This window comes from Lampris incognitus, chromosome 10 (genome assembly GCF_029633865.1).
Source record: "Lampris incognitus isolate fLamInc1 chromosome 10, fLamInc1.hap2, whole genome shotgun sequence".
NCBI classification, from domain to species: domain Eukaryota; kingdom Metazoa; phylum Chordata; class Actinopteri; order Lampriformes; family Lampridae; genus Lampris; species Lampris incognitus.
In genome coordinates, this window is record NC_079220.1 from 25,136,977 (window position 1) to 25,155,678 (window position 18,702).

Consider the following 18,702-nt stretch of genomic DNA (forward strand, 5'->3'; position numbering starts at 1 on the left):
TTGTCCCAGCTGGGCCCGCCGCGCGACATGATGTCCGCTGCCTCGTTCTGGCTGCCAGGCACATGAACTGCCCGAATGGACTGCGCGTTCTGATGCACCCAACTCCACAGGTCGTAGGCTAACGCACGGCACGCAGCCGACCACGTCCCGCCCTGCCTGTTGATATACGTCACTGTAGTGGTACTGTCCGACCTGACCAGAATGTGTCGATGTCGTAGGAGAGGAGCGAAATGACGCACCGCCAACAGCACTGCCTCCAGCTCCAGCGTGTTGATGTGCGCATTGTGACTCACGGGCCATACTCCTCTGATTATGCCGTGGCCACAGATTGCACCCCAACCTCCCAGGGATGCGTCCGTGAATAGAATCACCTCCTCCGCTCTGGGTCCGAGGGGAACCCCAACCCTGGATCTGCAGGCCTCTGCCCTGTGATCCAGGTCCAAGCTCACCCCCTCCGGGACCACTAACCTGTGCCGTTGGCGCAGCCGGCGGAACCGGCCCTCTTGAATAAGCCAACACTGGAGTCTCCTCATAAAAAGCAGACCCAGAGGCACCACCTGGTGAGCAGAGGACATGATGCCCAGGAGCCGACGCAGTTGACCTACTGTCACCGACCGGCCCAGGGCAAAACTGGCAAGAAGGTCCTCTAACCCCTGCCACCGCTCCTCCGAGAGGGAAGCCAGCATCCTCCCTGAGTCCAACGCTAATCCCAGATAGGTGGTTTCGCGTGACGGCCAGGGAGCGCTCTTCTTCCAGTTTACCGTGAGACCCAGGTCTGACAGGTGCGAGACCAGGTGACTCGTGCGTTCCATAGCCAGCCGGTGATCTGGGGCTATCAGAAGCAGATCGTCCAAGTAGTAGGCTACAACGTAACCCTGGGCGAATAGCGGAGTGAGAGCCGCCTTGACGCACATCGAAAAGACCCGTGGGGCCAAACTGTAGCCGAACGGGAGGACTTTGTACTCGTAACACGTTCCCTGAAACGCGAACCTGAGATATTTCCAGTGGTGACCCAATATCGGGACATGGAAATATGCGCCCTTGAGGTCCATAGATGTGAACCAGGCTCCACTCGATATCATGGCTAGGAGCTGGGGGACCGTCAGCATGTGGAATGATTCTTTGCGCACCCAAGTATTGAACTGTTTCAGATCTAGAATCGGCCGCATGCCCCCCGATTTCTTGGGCACCAGGAAATATCTCGAATAAACCCCTATTTCCTCTGTGCCTCTCTCCACCACCTGTATCGCGTCTTTGGACAGCATCTCCAATATTTCCTGCCGCGACATCTCTGTTTCGGCAGGTGAACGGATCAGCGTCTGACGTATGCCCGTGTAAGGGGGAGGACCCTGCTCGAACCGAATCTCGTGCCCATGCCTGACCGTCTGGAGGATCCACTCTGGTACACCCGGCAGCGCCTGCCAGCGTGCGTAATGGGGAGACAGAGGGCGCGTGACGCGTTGTGTCTGGCTGTCGAGAAATAGGCTGTATCACTGCCATTCCAGTCCAACCTCTGAGCTCTCCACGGAAGTGTTGAGAGGCTCCCACAGCGGACCGCGCCCCATATGGGGAGCGAATATGTGCAGGATTTTGCCCAACAGAAGGTGGGAGCGCGGAAAAATCAGCATCAGCATGCGCGTGCCCAGCACCCTCTCCGACTGGCCACAGACAGCGAGTCATGCGCTCCGGTAACCCTGCTTTACGCATGGGAAAACCCAGCGCGTAACTCTGGACGCCTGTCTGATGGGATAAACTAATTTCATTCCCATCTGACAGCTCATGATTATCCGAGACAGGCATAGATACAGAGTTCAACAACCCATAACCTTGTGTATGGTTTGAAACAGAACTGATCTCAGCGGTATAATTCACATAGCCTACACCCTGTGAAGCTAGTGAACCCGTTGCCATATCTGGAACATCTTCGTTTCTTCTGACTTGCTTGCAGAGTCTGGTGGCATGTGACACAACATTACTCACTACGCCATGTGCGTGTGGAATAAAAGTAGCATCGACGTCACCAACATTATATGACAGACCACCCACCGTAGAATAATCTACAGACGAGGAACACGAAGGATAAAATGCATAACTGAAATCTTTATTCATCAACATGTTCCCCTCATTGCATGGTAAAACCTTGCCACCAGTGGCCATAACATCAATACCTGCAATGTTTGAACAGGGGGTGTGGGGGTCTGTCGCGCACCGTCAGCGGCGGCGCGGATCTCCCGAGCCGGCACCCCTGGTCTGGTGCTCGTACTTCCGCTTCAAGTCAGGCTGAGGACCACCCGCGCCGCATCCGCTAGCGTGGTGGGACTGACTGTGAGCCCCAGGGGCTGGCGCGGGGCCAGCCGACTGGCTCTTGTTGTAGTTCTTGCGGCGCTTCGAGGCTCGACTTCGCCCCCCCTGCGGCTGGGGCTTCGGAGAGCCTTGAGCACGTGCCGGAGGCTGCGCGGGACCCTTCTCTTTGAAGGTCTTAGCCAGCAGCTCCGCATTGGCCAGGTCGTGACGGATCTTTTCCAGTGCTGGCTCATCCACACCGAAAAGGCCGTCTGTGTTGATGGGGAGCTTGCGGATCATCTTAACGACCCCGTCCTCCTAGCGACAGTCCTGCGTCCAGAACGCCCGACTCAGCAGGACTGAGGAGGACAGAGCCGCACCCAGGTTCACCGCGGCATCACGGAGGAACGTGCCGATGATCTGAGAAGCCCTCCAAGCCTCGTCCAGGCGTGAGGCATCGGTGTCGTCAGCCCCCTGGCTCTCTCTGGCGAGGGATGTTTGATCTTCATCGCCGCCTCCTTGCTCTCCGGTTCGCGTAGCTTACCAGGGTAGAGCCGGGGAAAAAGAAATTTCTCCACAGTGGGGGGCGGCATAGAAGCATGAGACCAGCCGGCAACCGTCAGGTGGCTCTTGGTGTTCACTTTAACAGTGGAGCGCACCTTCTCTGGTTCCGGCCATGTGGCTTTGATGGACTCCGTGATGGGGGGGAAGGGCGGAATGTGCTTATGGTCTTGCGCACCTCCACCGAGGCAGAGAACGCCTGATCCATTCCAGGCGTCACCGAGGCATGGACTGGGGCAACCCTTGTGGTCCCCGTCGAAGCCAAGGCCCTCTCGAGGAAAAAAGGGAAAAAGTCGTCGAACTTTGCCTCCTCCTCGGACCCTTCCTCAGGGACTTGGTAGAAGCAAGATCCGCCATCTTGAGTAGCAGCCTGCGGAACCGCCGGCGGGCACATGTGGTCCTGGCTCCCAGGGAGCACAGCAGAAACCAACGAGCCCGGCCGGGGAGGGATCTCGAACACACCGGCACCAACCTGAGTGGAAAAGGCGTGTGAAACCCAGCTCATCCGTCGACTGAGCGGCCATGAAGCGCACACCATGCATGGTGGCGCCTCTAGGCTAGCTGCAGTCTCCCGAACATGAGCCATGCTAGGATGGTCGCTGCAAAAAGGATGGAAATCGCCAGCGTCCTTCTTCCTGTGGCAACAACTGTAAAACTCGGCGAAAAGAACATCGACGTCGACGTTAACACCAGCCATAGTGACGGAGAAAACCGCACTATTGTCAAAATAGAGAAAATAGCTAAGCTAGCTAGCAATGAAGAAAAAACCCGCAACAGAGCTCAGCGCGACACGTCTTCCCTTGAAGGAGGCTCTAGTCGAACTGACGAGTTATGTGGTGACGCATGTCAAGTGCAGTTGTGGGCGGGGCTTAGGGGATGCTGTCGCATGAGCGGTGAATTTCAGAGCCTAGCGTCGCCAGAGGCGAGGTCAGAGGACAATATGTAAATATAGCACTACGGAGTAGCGATAATAGAACAAGACTATACTCACGTGTGTCTGGCCTTGGCTGTACAATACTTCTTGTTCCTATCTGCTTCACTCAGTTGACCATTTCTCCAGCACTGTCCACAAACAAACATCATCTTCAGATTTGGGGGGCCAAACCTCCGCTGTGCAATGGGATACTGCTAGTGAAGTAAAAGGGAAATATTGGAAGGGTCAGGTAAGAAATATGAACAGTGATGAGGCTGTTTTAAATAAATCAGTTACAAGAGATAGATGGGTTGTTCATTCATGAAGTGCACAACTACTCAACATTTACCAAGACAAGATTTCAAGTGAACCCAAACACTACACGTGGCTATTATCAGGCCAGTTGTAGTTTAGAATTTTTGTCATTACAATTTTCAATCCAAAAATGATGCAGCAGATATAGTTATACAGTTCTGCACATTTGTGTTTACCTGCGTTGGAGGCAGAAAATTACTGATGATGGTACAATGACCAAAATGGTCTTTCATTAAATGCAAGTAGAGAAAATGCCACAGAGAAAATGCCTTCTTCAAATAAAAATTAATCCCAAAAAAGCTAACAGCTCAGTATATTTATTACTTGTTTTATATTGGTGTGCTTCATTAGAACGGCTTCACCCCCTACTTTTTAATGCATGCATTGAGCTTTTACTTTTGGCATTTACTGGCACCCTACATGCAGTATGTACTACATAATAAGCTCCTACACACCCATCAACTATTACAACTGTATGCAGCATATACACATACACTCCTATGTGTATGTGTATATGCACATGTACAGGCACATGTGCAGACCCCTTGTACATGTACATTGAACATGTATGGGGGTCCGCTGGTGTCCTGGCAAAATTCCCAACCTGGCTCTCTCCATCTGGATACCTAACGATCCCCCTGTGTAATTCGCAGAATGATTCCTCCGTCTCCACCTCAAGCTGATGTGTGGTGAGCGTTCTGGTGCAAAATGGCTGCTGTGCATCACCCAGGTGGGTGCTACATATTGGTGGTGGTTGAGGTGTTTCCCCCTTCAATGTGAAGCGCTTTGGGTGTCTAGAAAAGTTCTATATATGATTATCACTATTATTATTATTACACACTCACCTACTATTACAACTTGTCAGATCACATTTGGAATTGAAGTCTCATCCAACAGTATGAAGCATGATGAAATACTTGGTAATACAGAGTGACTTATGAATTTCTTTGCAACCGTCTTCTCTACGGGTATTTATACATTGTGGTTTTATTTTTTTTAAGTTATAGACCTAATATATATCCAATCCACGATACTAATGATTTAAGTCCCAGAGGACACAGAAACAGACACCATGTCTGCTCTAGCTATAAGCCTTACCTTGTGTGTGAATTACGGGGGGGGGGGGGGATTTCAATTCTTGGTCTACTGTAATGCAGAACGACAGGCAGGCTATATTGTGGGATTTGCAAGTCATCACACCTGCATTTGTTGATGAACAAAAAGAGGAAAAATTGCATCCAGGTAGTGTAGCGGTCTATTCCGTTGCCTACCAACACAGGGATCACCAGTTCGAATCCCCGTTACCTCCAGCTTGGTCGATTGTCCCTACAGACACAATTGGCCGTGTCTGCGGGTGGGAAGCCAGATGCGGGTACGTGCCCTGGTCGCTGCACTAGCGCCTCCTCTGTTCGGTCGGGGCACCTGTTTGGGGGAGGGGTAACTGGGGGGAATAGCGTGATCCTCCCATGTGCGCTACGTCCCCCTGGTGAAAATCCTCACTGTCAGGTGAAAAGAAGCAGCTGGTGACTCCACATGTATCGGAGGAGACATGTGGTAGTCTGCAGCCCTCCCCGGATCAGCAGATGGGGTGGAGCAGCGACCTGGACAGCTCGGAAGAGTGGGGTAATAGGCCAAGTACAATTGGGGAGAAAATTGTGTGTGTTGTGTGCACCCGACTATGTGGTCAGCCGTGTGTGTATGTTTGAGAGATTTACAGGCTGTATTGTAAAAGGTTTGAAATAGTTAACTTAGTGTTTCTATTAATCAGATTTTTATTGATTTTGTTCATTTAGTCATTTTTATTGATGGGCCTACAGTTAATTCAGTTTACGGTCCCCTACCCAAACTAGTGCCATAAAACATCTGCCCAAAACCAAGACCTAATCTATCAATAGCCTCAGGGTCCGGCTCATGTTGCAGGCCTCTAAATCAAACAAAGATCAGCCAGATCTTCAGAAGATCTGACTGATCTTCAATCAGAAGATCTGAATGATCGAAACAGTGCCAATAAATTAGTTTTGGGGAGCAATTCTGTGTGCAGACCTTACTCCTTCATTCTAGTGTAGCAATTTTTGCCTTGCACCGATGTGTGCATACTTGGTTCCTTTTTGATCAATGTCAGTATCTCATGTGTTTTTAAGGTTATTATACACTTGCAATAACATTTATGGTTTCTAAAGCAATGGCTATTTTAACAAATTGAAATGAAAATTATATTTTTTAGGCCTTAATGTTGTAAATAATCTGCATAGTTTTGGTTTGAGTAATACATTATTTAATCTCTGTCATTTTTGGAGAGGGAAAAAAGGTAATCAATGCCATAGCTTATCAGCCATGTTGTGACACCAACCTGTGAGAGTAGCAGATATTAATGCTGAAATGCTGGCAGCATTATTAGAAACCTGTGAAACTACTTACATATAAGTGAATTCTGGGTAACCTCACCTGGGATCCTTGCAAGGTCGTTGTTGCATTCCAATACTTTCTTGCATCCTGGACAATATTTTCAGGAGCGATGCCTTTATAATGCAAATGAAGTCAATGTTAGTAAAATAGAAATTTTAAAGACTGCGAGATTAAACATACTTTAGCCTACATTTTACCCAGAAAGGGCAAACATCAAACCTACCGCTAAATATCTTGGTATCATCTTTGACCAAAATATGTCTTTTGATCACCATGTTACTAAGCTTGTCCAATCCTTTTTTCTTCAGCTAAGAAATACCGCAAAAATCAGAAATATTTTGTCTTTTAAGGATATCGAAATATTAATTCACTTTCATTTTCTCCTGTCTAGATTACTGTAACTCCCTCTACTCTGGCCCCAACCAAGCTACTTGAAATCGTCTAGAACTAGCCGTACGTGCCATATTACCCCTTTTCTTGCATCCCTCCATTGGCTTCCTGTAAAATTCAAAATAATCTGTAAAAGCTTCTTGATTACATTTAAAGTGCTGCATGATCTTGCCCCCAGTTATATTTCTGATCATTCCACTTCCAGACCACTCCGATCCTCAAACCTCGGTATTTTATCCATCCCCCACTCCAACTGCAAAACAAAAGGTGACTGCGCCTTTGCAGTTTTAGCCCCATGCTTCTGGAATAATCTTCCCTAATCCATTAGATTTGCTGAATCTTTGCACTATTTCAAGCAGCTTCTAAAAACCCATCTTTTCAGGCAAGCCTTTTTATAGATCCCCATCCCTGCCTTCTGTTTTAGTTCGTTTTTAGCTTGGTCTGTTACTCCCCATGCCATGTTTAAAATTCATTCAATTTTTTCATGTATTTATTCATATTTTCTGTACTGTGTGTAAAGCACTTTGTAACGGTGTGTTTTTAAAAGTGTTATACGAATAAAATTTTACTTACTTACATTGCAGCCAATACCCGAAATATAGGGGTCTACATGGTTGGAAATAACAGGAATTTCTCTAAAATCCCGGTTTCCATAAATTCTTATAACTATGACTCTTCCTGTTGCCACCACCCCATTGTGGTTGAAACAGTCCTCAAGCGAGCAGCTTATTTTGTCTTTTTGGTGCAAAATAGCAGAATGCCACAATATGAGTATTCCTAGTTGCCATTCTGTCTGTCAGTTAAATTAACCAGTTAAGTGTGTGTGTGTGTGTGTGTGTGTGTGTGTGTGTGTGTGTGTGTGCGTGGGTGCGTGCGTGCGTGCGCACGCTGATGGACAGTAAACCCTCAACATATGAAGAATGGAAGAGACATGAATGGAGAAACACTTTAAAAAAGATGCCAACCGGACGAGTGGAAAAAAAACAAACATTAACGTTGAACCCCTGCCCACTGAGGCAAATTAGTCATTTGTGATATTGGGCTATACAAATAACTTTTGACTTGACTTCATAATTTTCTTAAATGGCCATCAATAATGTGGATTTTTTTTCTATTGCAAAAAGGTATAGTTATTTCAGCCTGTGTTAAACTTTTATCAAAGAGGGACAAGCTTATCAATGCACGCCTCAGAGATTGCAAGTCCACTACACTGACCATATCCACACATGACAAATTGAAATTTGTTATTTCCTATGAACACCATGTGTTTTTTTTCCCCCCGTTTTTCTACCCAATTGCACCCGTCAAATTACCCGACTCTTCTGAGCCATCCCAATTTCTGATTCACCACCTCTGCCGATCTGGGGAGGGCTGCAGATTACCACATGCCTACTCTCATACATGTGGAGTCACCAGCCGCGTATTTTCACCTGACAGTGAGGCGTTTCACCAGGGGGACGTAGCGCGTGGGAGGATCACGCTATTCCCTCCAATTCCCCCTACCCCCCTGAACAGGCGCCCTGATCGAACAGAGGAGGCGCTAGTGCAGCAACCAGGACACATACCCACATCTGGCTCCCCACCCTCAGACACGGCTAATTGTGTCTGTAGGGATATTCGACCAAGCCGGAGGTAACACGTGGATTCGAACCAGAGATCCTTGTGTCGGTAGGCAACGGAATAGACCATTACACTACCCGTATGCCCACCATGTGTCATCTTTGAGATAAAAAAAAAAATAAATAATGAATGTATTATCTTGAGAAAACAAAGACCGTTCTTCCCAGATATCAGGATTTTTCTATGTAAATTAATGTATTATTCATTATCAAATTTATCTAACCTAGGTTAAAACACAACAACACTAGTTTGCTCTGTGACATAAGCTAAGGTATGGGTGAAACTGGAAACACAACGTAATTATTTTTTAAGAGCACCCTTACCAAGCTCCAGCTGCATCCTCCAGACCTTCAGCTCAATCAGACTGTGGGCATAGAAGCAGTCGTCCTCTCTCACACAGCCGTAGCGTACCTCATGACGACAAAGGTCCAGCTGACACTGGGGATTCAAGGGTCTGATTTTGGAATAACGTACTGTTTTCTCTTTTAAAATGTGGACGAGGCACCTGGTTTAAAAAAAAAAACAAAACAAACAAACACGCAATGTCATAATAATGATGTCTTGTACTGATGATTACATCGCAGTGTTGCAAAAAGACTTGTTAAAATTGTGGTTGATTTAAATGGAGATTCTGTAGTTTTAGTGTAAAAGATACAATTTTTTGATTCCTTCAAGGGATACATTCAGTATTTTTAGCAGAGCAGACCAGCTAGCAATTTTTACTAGTAATGAACCAAAAAACTGATCTGAAGAAGATGAAAATGTTAAACAACTTACTTATCATCTTCAAAGTCATGCTTTGTCACTGGATGAGAGCAAAAAGAAGGGTTATCCTGGTTGGTCTTGCTGATAATTCTGGGTTTGTGATCAAAGCACACCTATAAATCAAATAATCAAAATTTCAATGTCCCACAAAAGCAACAGCTGAAACAATAACTACACTACCACCATGCCATGGTATTAGGATGGTACCACAGGACAGAGCAGTTAATGTCATAACAGCTTTTTTTCTCCCATTATCCAAATGTTACCAACTCGGTCTGCGTGCAATCTGACATGAACTCATCATGAAACGATTATTTTGCTGTTTTCTTAATGTTCCTTGTTGTTCAGTCTGGCACTTTAATGTTCAAATATAAAGAAACAGAAACAAGGTTTTTGTTGGACCACACACGCACACAGCATGCAGCTGCAGAGCCTATGGGTACAGACTGCCAAAAGCTACACTGTATTCCAATGCAATTATTTTTACAGTGGATTGTGCTTTAATTACATTTCATGGACTGTAAGCTATTTCTGGGCTCTTTATACAATAATAAAAATGTCTGCAATTTCCTTTGAAATGACAACAGAAACCGCTCATAGTGATCAAATATGCCCCGGCCAAAATGATCAATCACTATAAGCAGTTTTCAGTGTGAGCACAGATAGATTGAATATAAATGACAACTAAATGCACTTGTGTGAAAATGTGCCTGTCTCCCATGACATGTGGTACTACTGCAAACTGAAACACTACATTCCCCTAATACTGTGGAAAGGACATTTATATACCATTGCAGCCCTAACAAAAGCATCGCTAATTCAATATAATGGACTGAGAACATTTCTGAAATTCATAAACCTTCTCCAGATAAAATTACACTGGTAGACAAATGATTTTGTTTGGAAGAACACTTCACACCAGTTACAATGATTATAGATGTATCTTGTAAGCCTTTGTTGGCTGTGCTTCTAAAGCACATGTCAGAGGAGGACCAAATAATAAATAAATAAACAGACATTGGACATGGCCTATGATGTTTTGGCTTTTTTTTTTTTGCCTATATATATATATATTTTTTTTTTGCTTTTATTTTTAACATTGTCATGTAATTGTAACCGATGTAGCGAATTCAGGGGCAGCCGGGAACCGCCGCAGCCGGGACGCAAACCCAGGTTTCCCACACCATGGTCGACTACGTTAACCGGTCGACTAAAGGGTCTGACCCGTTAGCCAAGGGCTAGCGAGTCTACTCATCCATGGTCGTTACACTACCCCCCTCCTTCGGGAAGCGTGTCCCCACACTTCAGCATACCAGCTCCCTCATGCCTCTGGGCGCATGTGCTTCCGATTGCCTCACGGTCTCACCATCGCACTTCTGACACCAATGTAGCAAATTCGGAGGGCAGCCAGGAACCGCCGCAGCCGGGGCGCGAACCCGGGTCTCCCGCACCACGGGCGACTACATTAACCAGTCGACTAAAGGGTCTGACCCGTTAGCCAAGGGCTAGCAAGTCTACACATCACATTTAAAGACAATGTTATTTATTTAAAGAATAACTGGAATGTATTTGAAAGAAGACATCCAGGGGAAACCAAGATGTCCATCCTCACAAAACGCAGAAGGATCAAACCCATCACCCTGTGAGGAAACAGTGCTAGCCACTAAGCAACCATACTGCCCCATTGTGACAGTGGACTTTAAATAACCTACCCAACAAAGTGATGCTGTATATCCTCAGATAATATGGGTACTACTTACTCCACAGAGGAACATGAACGTCCCGTGATGTTCCTGAAGAATCTGGGCTACGGTCATCTTGATGTTGGAGTTAGGCCCAAACGGATCAAACAATAACTCCCTGGAGATAAACCCTTTTCGCTCCAGTGTCCAAACATCAATCTCTTCCTGGCAGTATGCAAATGTGCAGTGGCCTGGGTATAAGCAATCTTTCCCAACTGCAACCTCTAAAACCAAAAACCAAAAATTTAACAATTTTACACTTCAGGCAGCAGCTACTGCTCTTAGCTAAGCTGTGAGTGTAACAACTGAAACAAGAGCTTAAAATATTGAGTTCAAGGGTCACTCAGTCCCACGACAATGGATGTAAAAAACAATCTGTATCATCACAACATGTATGTACAATTGTGCTGTGTTAGTAAGAATAAAAGGGCCATGATGAAAAAAATTTCACCGAGGCTTTATTTTGGATTTTTAGACATCTACAGACTTATACCAGAACTTGATTTATTTTGTGAATTAACATTATGGATAGGTGAAATGTTCAAATTAATAGAATTCAGTAAACTGCTTTAGAAAAAAAAGCAAACTCCAATGAGACACATTAAGCACACATAACGATAACAGATATTTTTTGTGTGTGGCCAGCCACACCATATCAACTGTGTTATCAAAAAACAGACATCAACATACATCAAGCAAATGTAGACCAATGTCGGTATATCTATACAATAATTAAAGTATGAGAAAGTAAGCCTTTTTTTATTTCCCCCCTTTTCCCCCCCAATTGTATCCAGCCAATTACCCCACTCTTCTGAGCCATCCCGGTCGCTGCTCCACCCCCTCTGCCAATCCGGGGAGGGCTGCAGACCACGACATGCTTCCTCTGATACATGTGGAGTCGCCAGCCGCTTCTTTTCACCTGACAGTGAGGAGTTTCGCCAAGGGGACTAGCGTGTGAGAGGATCACGCTATTCCCCCCAGTTCCCCGTACCCCCTAAATAGGCGCCCCGACTGACCAGAGGAGGTGCTAGTGCAGTGACCAGGACACACACCCACATCCGGCTTCCCACCCGCAGACACGGCCAATTGTGTCTGTAGGGACACCCGGCCAAGCCAGAGGTAACACGGGGATTCAAACCGGAGATCCCCGTGTTGGTAGGCAACAGAATAGACCGCTATGCTACCCGGACGCCCAGAAAGTAAGTCTTTTAACCATACATTTACATAAAACATACTACCTGCCTTCTGATGTGTACCATGTTTTTATTTCTTATAGTGAGGAAGACAAATGGGTTTAAAGAGAAGAAAATAAACCATAAATTGTCTAAATGTGGAAATGTACATTTACCTTTGCAAATGTAATAAGGTCCAACGTATTGATTTTTTGTCGGTCTGGGTCGAATCAGCCTCCACCTTTTGTCTGGTTGGTTTTTTAATCTGCCAACTAAGGCATCCTTCTTGCATTTGTGCTCTTCAGTATGTAGAGTATAATCCAGCACACCTGGCCCTTTGGAGGTCAATTCAAGTAAATAGCATTAATTACAAAGTTTGCAACACACACACACACACACACACACACACACACACACACACACACACACACACCTTTAAAAACGTTGTATTGCCATACATTTCCTTACCAGTCTTGACAAAGCAGAGTGAGCACGCTTGCTTAAATTCATGCGTTTCAGCTAAGGGGTTCTTTGCCAAATCCACAGCTGCAGTTAGGGCCATGTTTTCAGGCATAGCCACAGCCATTCCCCCAGCACTGTCTTTGTTTGTCAGCTGTATTGATGAGAAAGAACAAGAAGTAAAACCCTGCATCTCAACATCTGTGGGAAAGTATACAGTGAAAATTCTTAGCCTCAGTTAATGATACGGGCATTACCTGTGTAGTGAATGGGAGCTGGACATGTTCTCCATCTTTGAGAAGAAAAACATATTTACGTTAAACAATATTTAAACATACCTACAACTTGCCAGAATTCTAAACTGTCCTTTTAATGGTAGGAAAAATTACAAATGTACTGCCTCGACAACTGTATTATCGCATAAGTTATATATTTTGATGATGAGAATGAAAGACTAATGGCAATAATTTAAAAAAATTCAGGTAGTAAAAAGGCCGGGATGACTGGACTTGTAACATGCAAAGTAGCATACCTGTCTGATAGTCTGATATGGACAGATGATCCAGCGAGTCCAGTGGTAAAGAGAGAGAATCCAAAGTCTCCATACCCAAGTACACACTGGATCCCGACTTGTGATAAAGTGGGGGCAGATTTACAGTACACTGCTGAGCTGAATGGAGGAATGGGCTGATGGGAGATGGCATGAAGAATATACTTGGCATGGAGTTGCTGGAGGCAATACTGGTTGGCAAGGGAAGGCACCCCTTCGCTGTGGGAATGCCCTGAAGGTAGACAAGACAGAAAAACAAAGCAAAATTCACATTTTATGTTTGTCTGTGCTACAGCGGTTCTCAATAGATACTAACACAATGTCAAATTCAATTCATTAGCAAAGGCCCTTGGCCAAAGAATGTACTGACCACTTGAGATTCCTGGGAACCAACTTGGTCCAATAGATCATCAAGGTCATCCCCAATGATCTCTGTGTCATAATCTGAACAGCTTTCAGGCAAATGATAAGACTTGCTAGCTCTGGACCCATTGACCAGCGTGGGCACAGGAAGAGGAACAGGTGAAGGCGTAGACACTGGACCTGGGATGGACTCGAAACTGTTTATCTCAGCTGGCAGCACAGAGGAGATGTTGATATTAGAAGGAATTTCATCCACTATTTTATCATCTAGAGATGGGTGCACAGCCACAGGAGCCAGGACTGGGAACTGAAGATGGGTCTGGACCTCCCTATCATAAGTCACCTTAGGCACTTCTAAAACAAATAAAGTAAATATAGAAATAAAAAGATGGACAGTTTACAAAGGGGATTCTATCTTTATAGGGGTTTTTGGTTCAAAGTTGATCAGTTCATCATGACAACATACCTGTTTCTATATCTTCAACAGACGAAGAGATCAGAGAATACTGAATGGATTAAAAAAGGGGTACATAAATATTTTCCACTGGAATATATTTTGTATATGTATGATGAAAAAGTCACCATGTCCCTTACCTTGTCACATGATGCATCTGAATATGTTGATAAAGGTAAGGCATTCAAAGCAGCCTATTTAAAAGGAAAATACCAATCAATCAATACCAAACAAAGAGACTTTTGGTCCAATACTGCTTCAGAGAAAATGCAATATAAAAAAATACAATAAGAACAGTTACAGTTCCTGTTGGTTCCTAGAACACATTCACATTTTTCCTATAAATTTGAAATTAGAGGTATGTTCATGTACTTGTCAAGATGGTTACATATTTGGCATGATTATCTCAAGTTCTTGGTAAAGTGTGAGGATGTTTCTGAAACACACTTACCTTGTTCCTCACATAAGCTTTACGTATTTTCAACCCCAATATCTTGGCAAGGTCCTGAGTCAGCTTAATGACACTGGAATCCTAAAGGCACAACAGAAATTTACAAAAGTCATTCAAATGTTGAGTTTTCATTTGGATTTAGTAGACATTTTGTTCAAATAAAAATCAGATATGGCCTATGAGGTCCGGTATCAAACAAAGTAAAACATTTAGGCCATAGGCCATTTTCAAAGGCTAATTCAATCTAACCAGCAGAAGAATTTAAAATATCTAATGAACGATAAAGTAAAAAATTCCAAACAACAGCCACCAGCCTTGAATCACTGATTTTTGTGGGGGGGAATTGAGCCCCTGTAACAGTTGATTCTCCTTGATAATTTTCCCATTACACAAATGAAAATCAGGAGTAAAAAAAACAGTCAATCTAGAAACTCAAAAGCCTGATTCCTGGACTGATGTGATCATGCCGATCTGTTTACCTAAAATGATTCAACCCTGTACCAAAACAAAATTTAGAGACACGTTTTGGGATGGGTACAGAGTACCGATTCATTTGAGGTACCAATAAGATCTGTACTAAGATTGCATCTTATCAATGTCATTCTACCAGCAGGACTCCAGACTGCAAAAAGTTTGGTCACGTGCAACCACAAATCTATCCAGTGCCATTGAGGGGTATCAGAAATAGTTTTTTTCTAAAGACAAAATGTTAAAAGCACGTGTCAACCAATGACTGCAATAGATCAAAGCTGTTACAGTTCATGTTCAGTCCCTCCATACACTTACTCGTAACATACATATACATTAACATTATACATAATAATTATACATATACATAAAACTGGCTGCTGCCCCCCATCCTCAAAAAACCTGGACTCAACTCTGATATCATGAGCAATTTCCAGCCCATCTCCAATCTCCTTGTCTGTCAAAAATACTGGAACATATTGTCGCCTCCCAACTCAAAGCTCACCTCATCTCCAATGACCTGTTTGAACCAATTCAATCCGGTTTCTGCTCACAGCACAGAAACAGCCCTCCTTAAGTCACCAACGACCTCCTCCTCTCCTCAGACTCTGGCCACCACAGCATTCTCATACTCCTTGACCCCGCTGCAGCTTTCAACACCATCAACACCATTCTTCGCTCCTGCCTTGAGGCTCCTGCCTTGAATCCTCCCTCAACATCATCTGTACTGCCCTCTCCTGGCTAAAGTCATACCTTGCAACCAGACAACAGTTCATCAGCATCAACAACTGCACCTCCTTAACTACTCCTCTGTCCCAAGGCATCCCCCAGGGTTCGGTGCTTGGTCCTGTCCTCCTGCTTTACATGCTCCCCCTTGGTAACATCATATGTCGTCATGATCTCCATTTCCACTGCTACGCTGATGACGTCCAGCTCTACATCTCCACTAAATCCATCACTACTGCAGCTCACTCTAGTCTGACCAACTGCCTCACTGAGGCTAAATCATAGAGGTAAGCCAACTTCCTCAAACTAAATTGTGATAAATATGACATGATCATCATTGGTCCCAAACCCCTTACCAAAACCCCTCACAGCTTCTGCCTCACAATCAATAACTCTACTCTGTCTCCTTCCCCACACATCTGAAACCTTGGAACTATTTGAGAGCAACCTCTTATTTGAACTCCATGTCAATCAAATCACAAGAACTGCCTTTTTCCACCTAAAAAAACATAGTGTCTCTGCACATCACTCTCCTTCTCTGCTGCCAAAACTTTGATCCATGCCTTTATCACACCCAGAATTAACTACTGCAACAGGAGTCTTTACGGCTCATCATCCAAAGTCCTAAAAAAAAACTCCAGTACAGCCAAAGTTCTGCTTCTTACCTGCTCACCCACTCCAGTGACCACATCACCCCTGTTCTCCAGAACCTCCACTGACTCCCTGGCCCACAATGGATCCAATTCAATGTCCTTATTCTCACTCACAAAGTTCCCCATAACCAGGCCCCCTCCTATCTCACCGACCTGCTCCACCACCATACTCCTTCCCACAGACGTCATTCCTCCGATGCCAACCTCGTCTCCACCACACAGGACCAAGCATTGTACCTAGGGCGACAGAGCCTTCTCCATAGCTGCCCCCTCCCTCTGCAGCTCTCTCCCCAAACACATCAGAGACCGCACCGATGTGCCCACATTCAAATCATTAATCAAAACTCACCTTTTCAGAGTTGTTTTAAGGTGTGATTAATGTTGAGTACCCTGATAAGCACTCTATAAATAAAATGTATTAAGTTCCAGTACATTATTCAGTCTGTTTCTGTTATACATATTATGTTGATGTCTGGTTGTTACAAACAATAAAAACATTAAATATGTGTTTTTTTTATATTTGGTAATTATCAACAATATATATTATTTTTTTTATGAAGCTGATGATGGCTTAGTCTGAAACACGTTCAACGTGACATGTTGCATTAAAACCTTTGAAAACTAAAATAGCCATACATACATACATACATACATACATACATACATACATACATACATACATACATACATACATACATACATACATACATACATACATACATAACATATTTTATGTTGTAGAGTTAATTTTAAATTGATAAATTTGCTCTTTTTACCCAGCAATCTACACTCAATAACCCAAAATGACAAAGTGAAAACATGTGTTTAGATTTTTTGCAAATGTATCAAAAGTTTTCAAGTTTTACAGTTTTTATTGAAATGTAAGCAGTTCAAGTCCAGTGAATAACCTGAAATGGTCCAAAGGTAAGCGATCAAATGCCAAAGGTTAAAAAAAAAGTTTAGGTTACCAAAAACTGAAAACTAATGGACATTTCAGAGTTATAAACAAAAGGTAATTTCAGGAAACTAGTAATGGGCTAATAACTTAAAGCTGTTCTGCAGCAATGGAAGTAAATTAAGCCTTTAAAGTTGATGCAAAAATTTCCTTCAGGTGTCCCAGCTTTTGCTGATTACTTATAAATGCTCTGTCTGTATAAAAGCAGTGTTGGAATAGACTGTGTTTTTACACCCTCTGAAGCGTTATTTGGACAACACTGCACTGCAGGAAGTAGTATATTGCTATCTGTTCTGACCTGAAAATAACTTTCAGTTCATTCTGCAGCCACTAGATGGTGCTTTTCTGTTTTTTAATTAATATTGGGCTTCATCGCTTGTGTAGTAACCCTGTGGGCGGACATTTTTCTTTTTTCATGTACTCCTTTGTAGCAAGTACATTGTGGAAGCACATTCCATTTCTATCAACGATAGATAGAGATAGAAATGTGCTGACAAGCAAGGCGGGTGTGTTGAGAAGGTGGAAGCAGTACTTTGAGGGGCTGATGACTGAAGAAAATGAGAGCGAGAAAGTTGGGATGATGTGGGGATAGTGAATCAGGAAATGCTGTGAATTAGCAAGGAGAAAGTGAGGCCAACTATGAAGAGGATGAAGAGTGGAAAAGCAGTTGGTCAAGATGACATACCTGTGGAGGCATGGACGTGTTTAGGAGAGATGGCAGTGGAGTTTTTAACTAGATTGTTTAACACAATCTTGGAAAGAAACAGGATCGAAACATGATGGCGACGCTTCTGCGTGACAGGTAATCTACCAATTCCACAACTGACAATGTAAATCAGTGTTCCCATAGTTTGTAATACATTTGATTGCCAGTGTTAGCTTTGGTCCACGGATGCAATTTTTACAAGGGTGGGAACTTTTTGGCTGGACCAGTCAGTGGGCCAGCTCTAAAAAAGCAAATGTCCTTGACTGAGTGACTGACTCACTGAGTGACCATATTTGACATGATTGGGCCGCTGGATCAGGTGACCAACAACGTCACTGAAGTGACACGATTATTCGGCCGAGCACTGAGAGGCATGAGCGAGAGCGCATGGTTAAAGCACCCCAAATATCAATCCCTCTAACAAAACACTCACTGGCGAATTCACAAGAGGATTGCGCGGCTTTTGAGGCCACTAAACCTGCACAAATAAGACAACAAGAAACCGTGTCCAGGCCTGATCGTAAGAGGATGTTTCAAAGGAGAATATCACCTTTTTTATTTACCTGAGACCAAAATCATTTGCAGATACAGATTGCCAGGTCCTATACTTGATGACATAAAGGAAGACATTGAGCCTACCTACTGTGTTCTTGGTGCAAAGCCACCATTTATACTTTGCAACATGGATAATTGCCATTGGATGCAAAACAAGGGCAAATTGCCCTCAGCTGCAAGACTTTATGGGCATGT

At 44.3% G+C, this 18,702-nt stretch overlaps 1 protein-coding gene across 4 annotated transcripts in view; it reads right to left on the reverse strand.

The window, feature by feature from the left end:
* Window positions 1-18,702, reverse strand: part of zc3h7a (zinc finger CCCH-type containing 7A) — a 98,016-nt gene that overhangs the window by 22,944 nt on the left and 56,370 nt on the right. For 2 of the 4 annotated variants that reach the window (XM_056287921.1, XM_056287919.1), the window contains exons 6-18: window positions 14,445-14,525; window positions 14,134-14,187; window positions 14,006-14,045; window positions 13,547-13,893; window positions 13,159-13,408; window positions 12,884-12,918; window positions 12,636-12,780; window positions 12,344-12,502; window positions 11,014-11,219; window positions 9,266-9,366; window positions 8,812-8,993; window positions 6,518-6,591; window positions 3,836-3,969 (exon numbers count right to left, since the gene is read on the reverse strand). In XM_056287921.1, coding sequence (XP_056143896.1) covers window positions 3,836-3,969; window positions 6,518-6,591; window positions 8,812-8,993; window positions 9,266-9,366; window positions 11,014-11,219; window positions 12,344-12,502; window positions 12,636-12,780; window positions 12,884-12,918; window positions 13,159-13,408; window positions 13,547-13,893; window positions 14,006-14,045; window positions 14,134-14,187; window positions 14,445-14,525 — 1,808 coding nt within the window. Of the gene's footprint in view, window positions 1-3,835; window positions 3,973-6,517; window positions 6,592-8,811; window positions 8,994-9,265; window positions 9,367-11,013; window positions 11,220-12,343; window positions 12,503-12,635; window positions 12,781-12,883; window positions 12,919-13,158; window positions 13,409-13,546; window positions 13,894-14,005; window positions 14,046-14,133; window positions 14,188-14,444; window positions 14,526-18,702 lie in introns of all 4 variants that reach the window. The other 2 variants (XM_056287918.1, XM_056287920.1) reach the window with 1 other exon arrangement.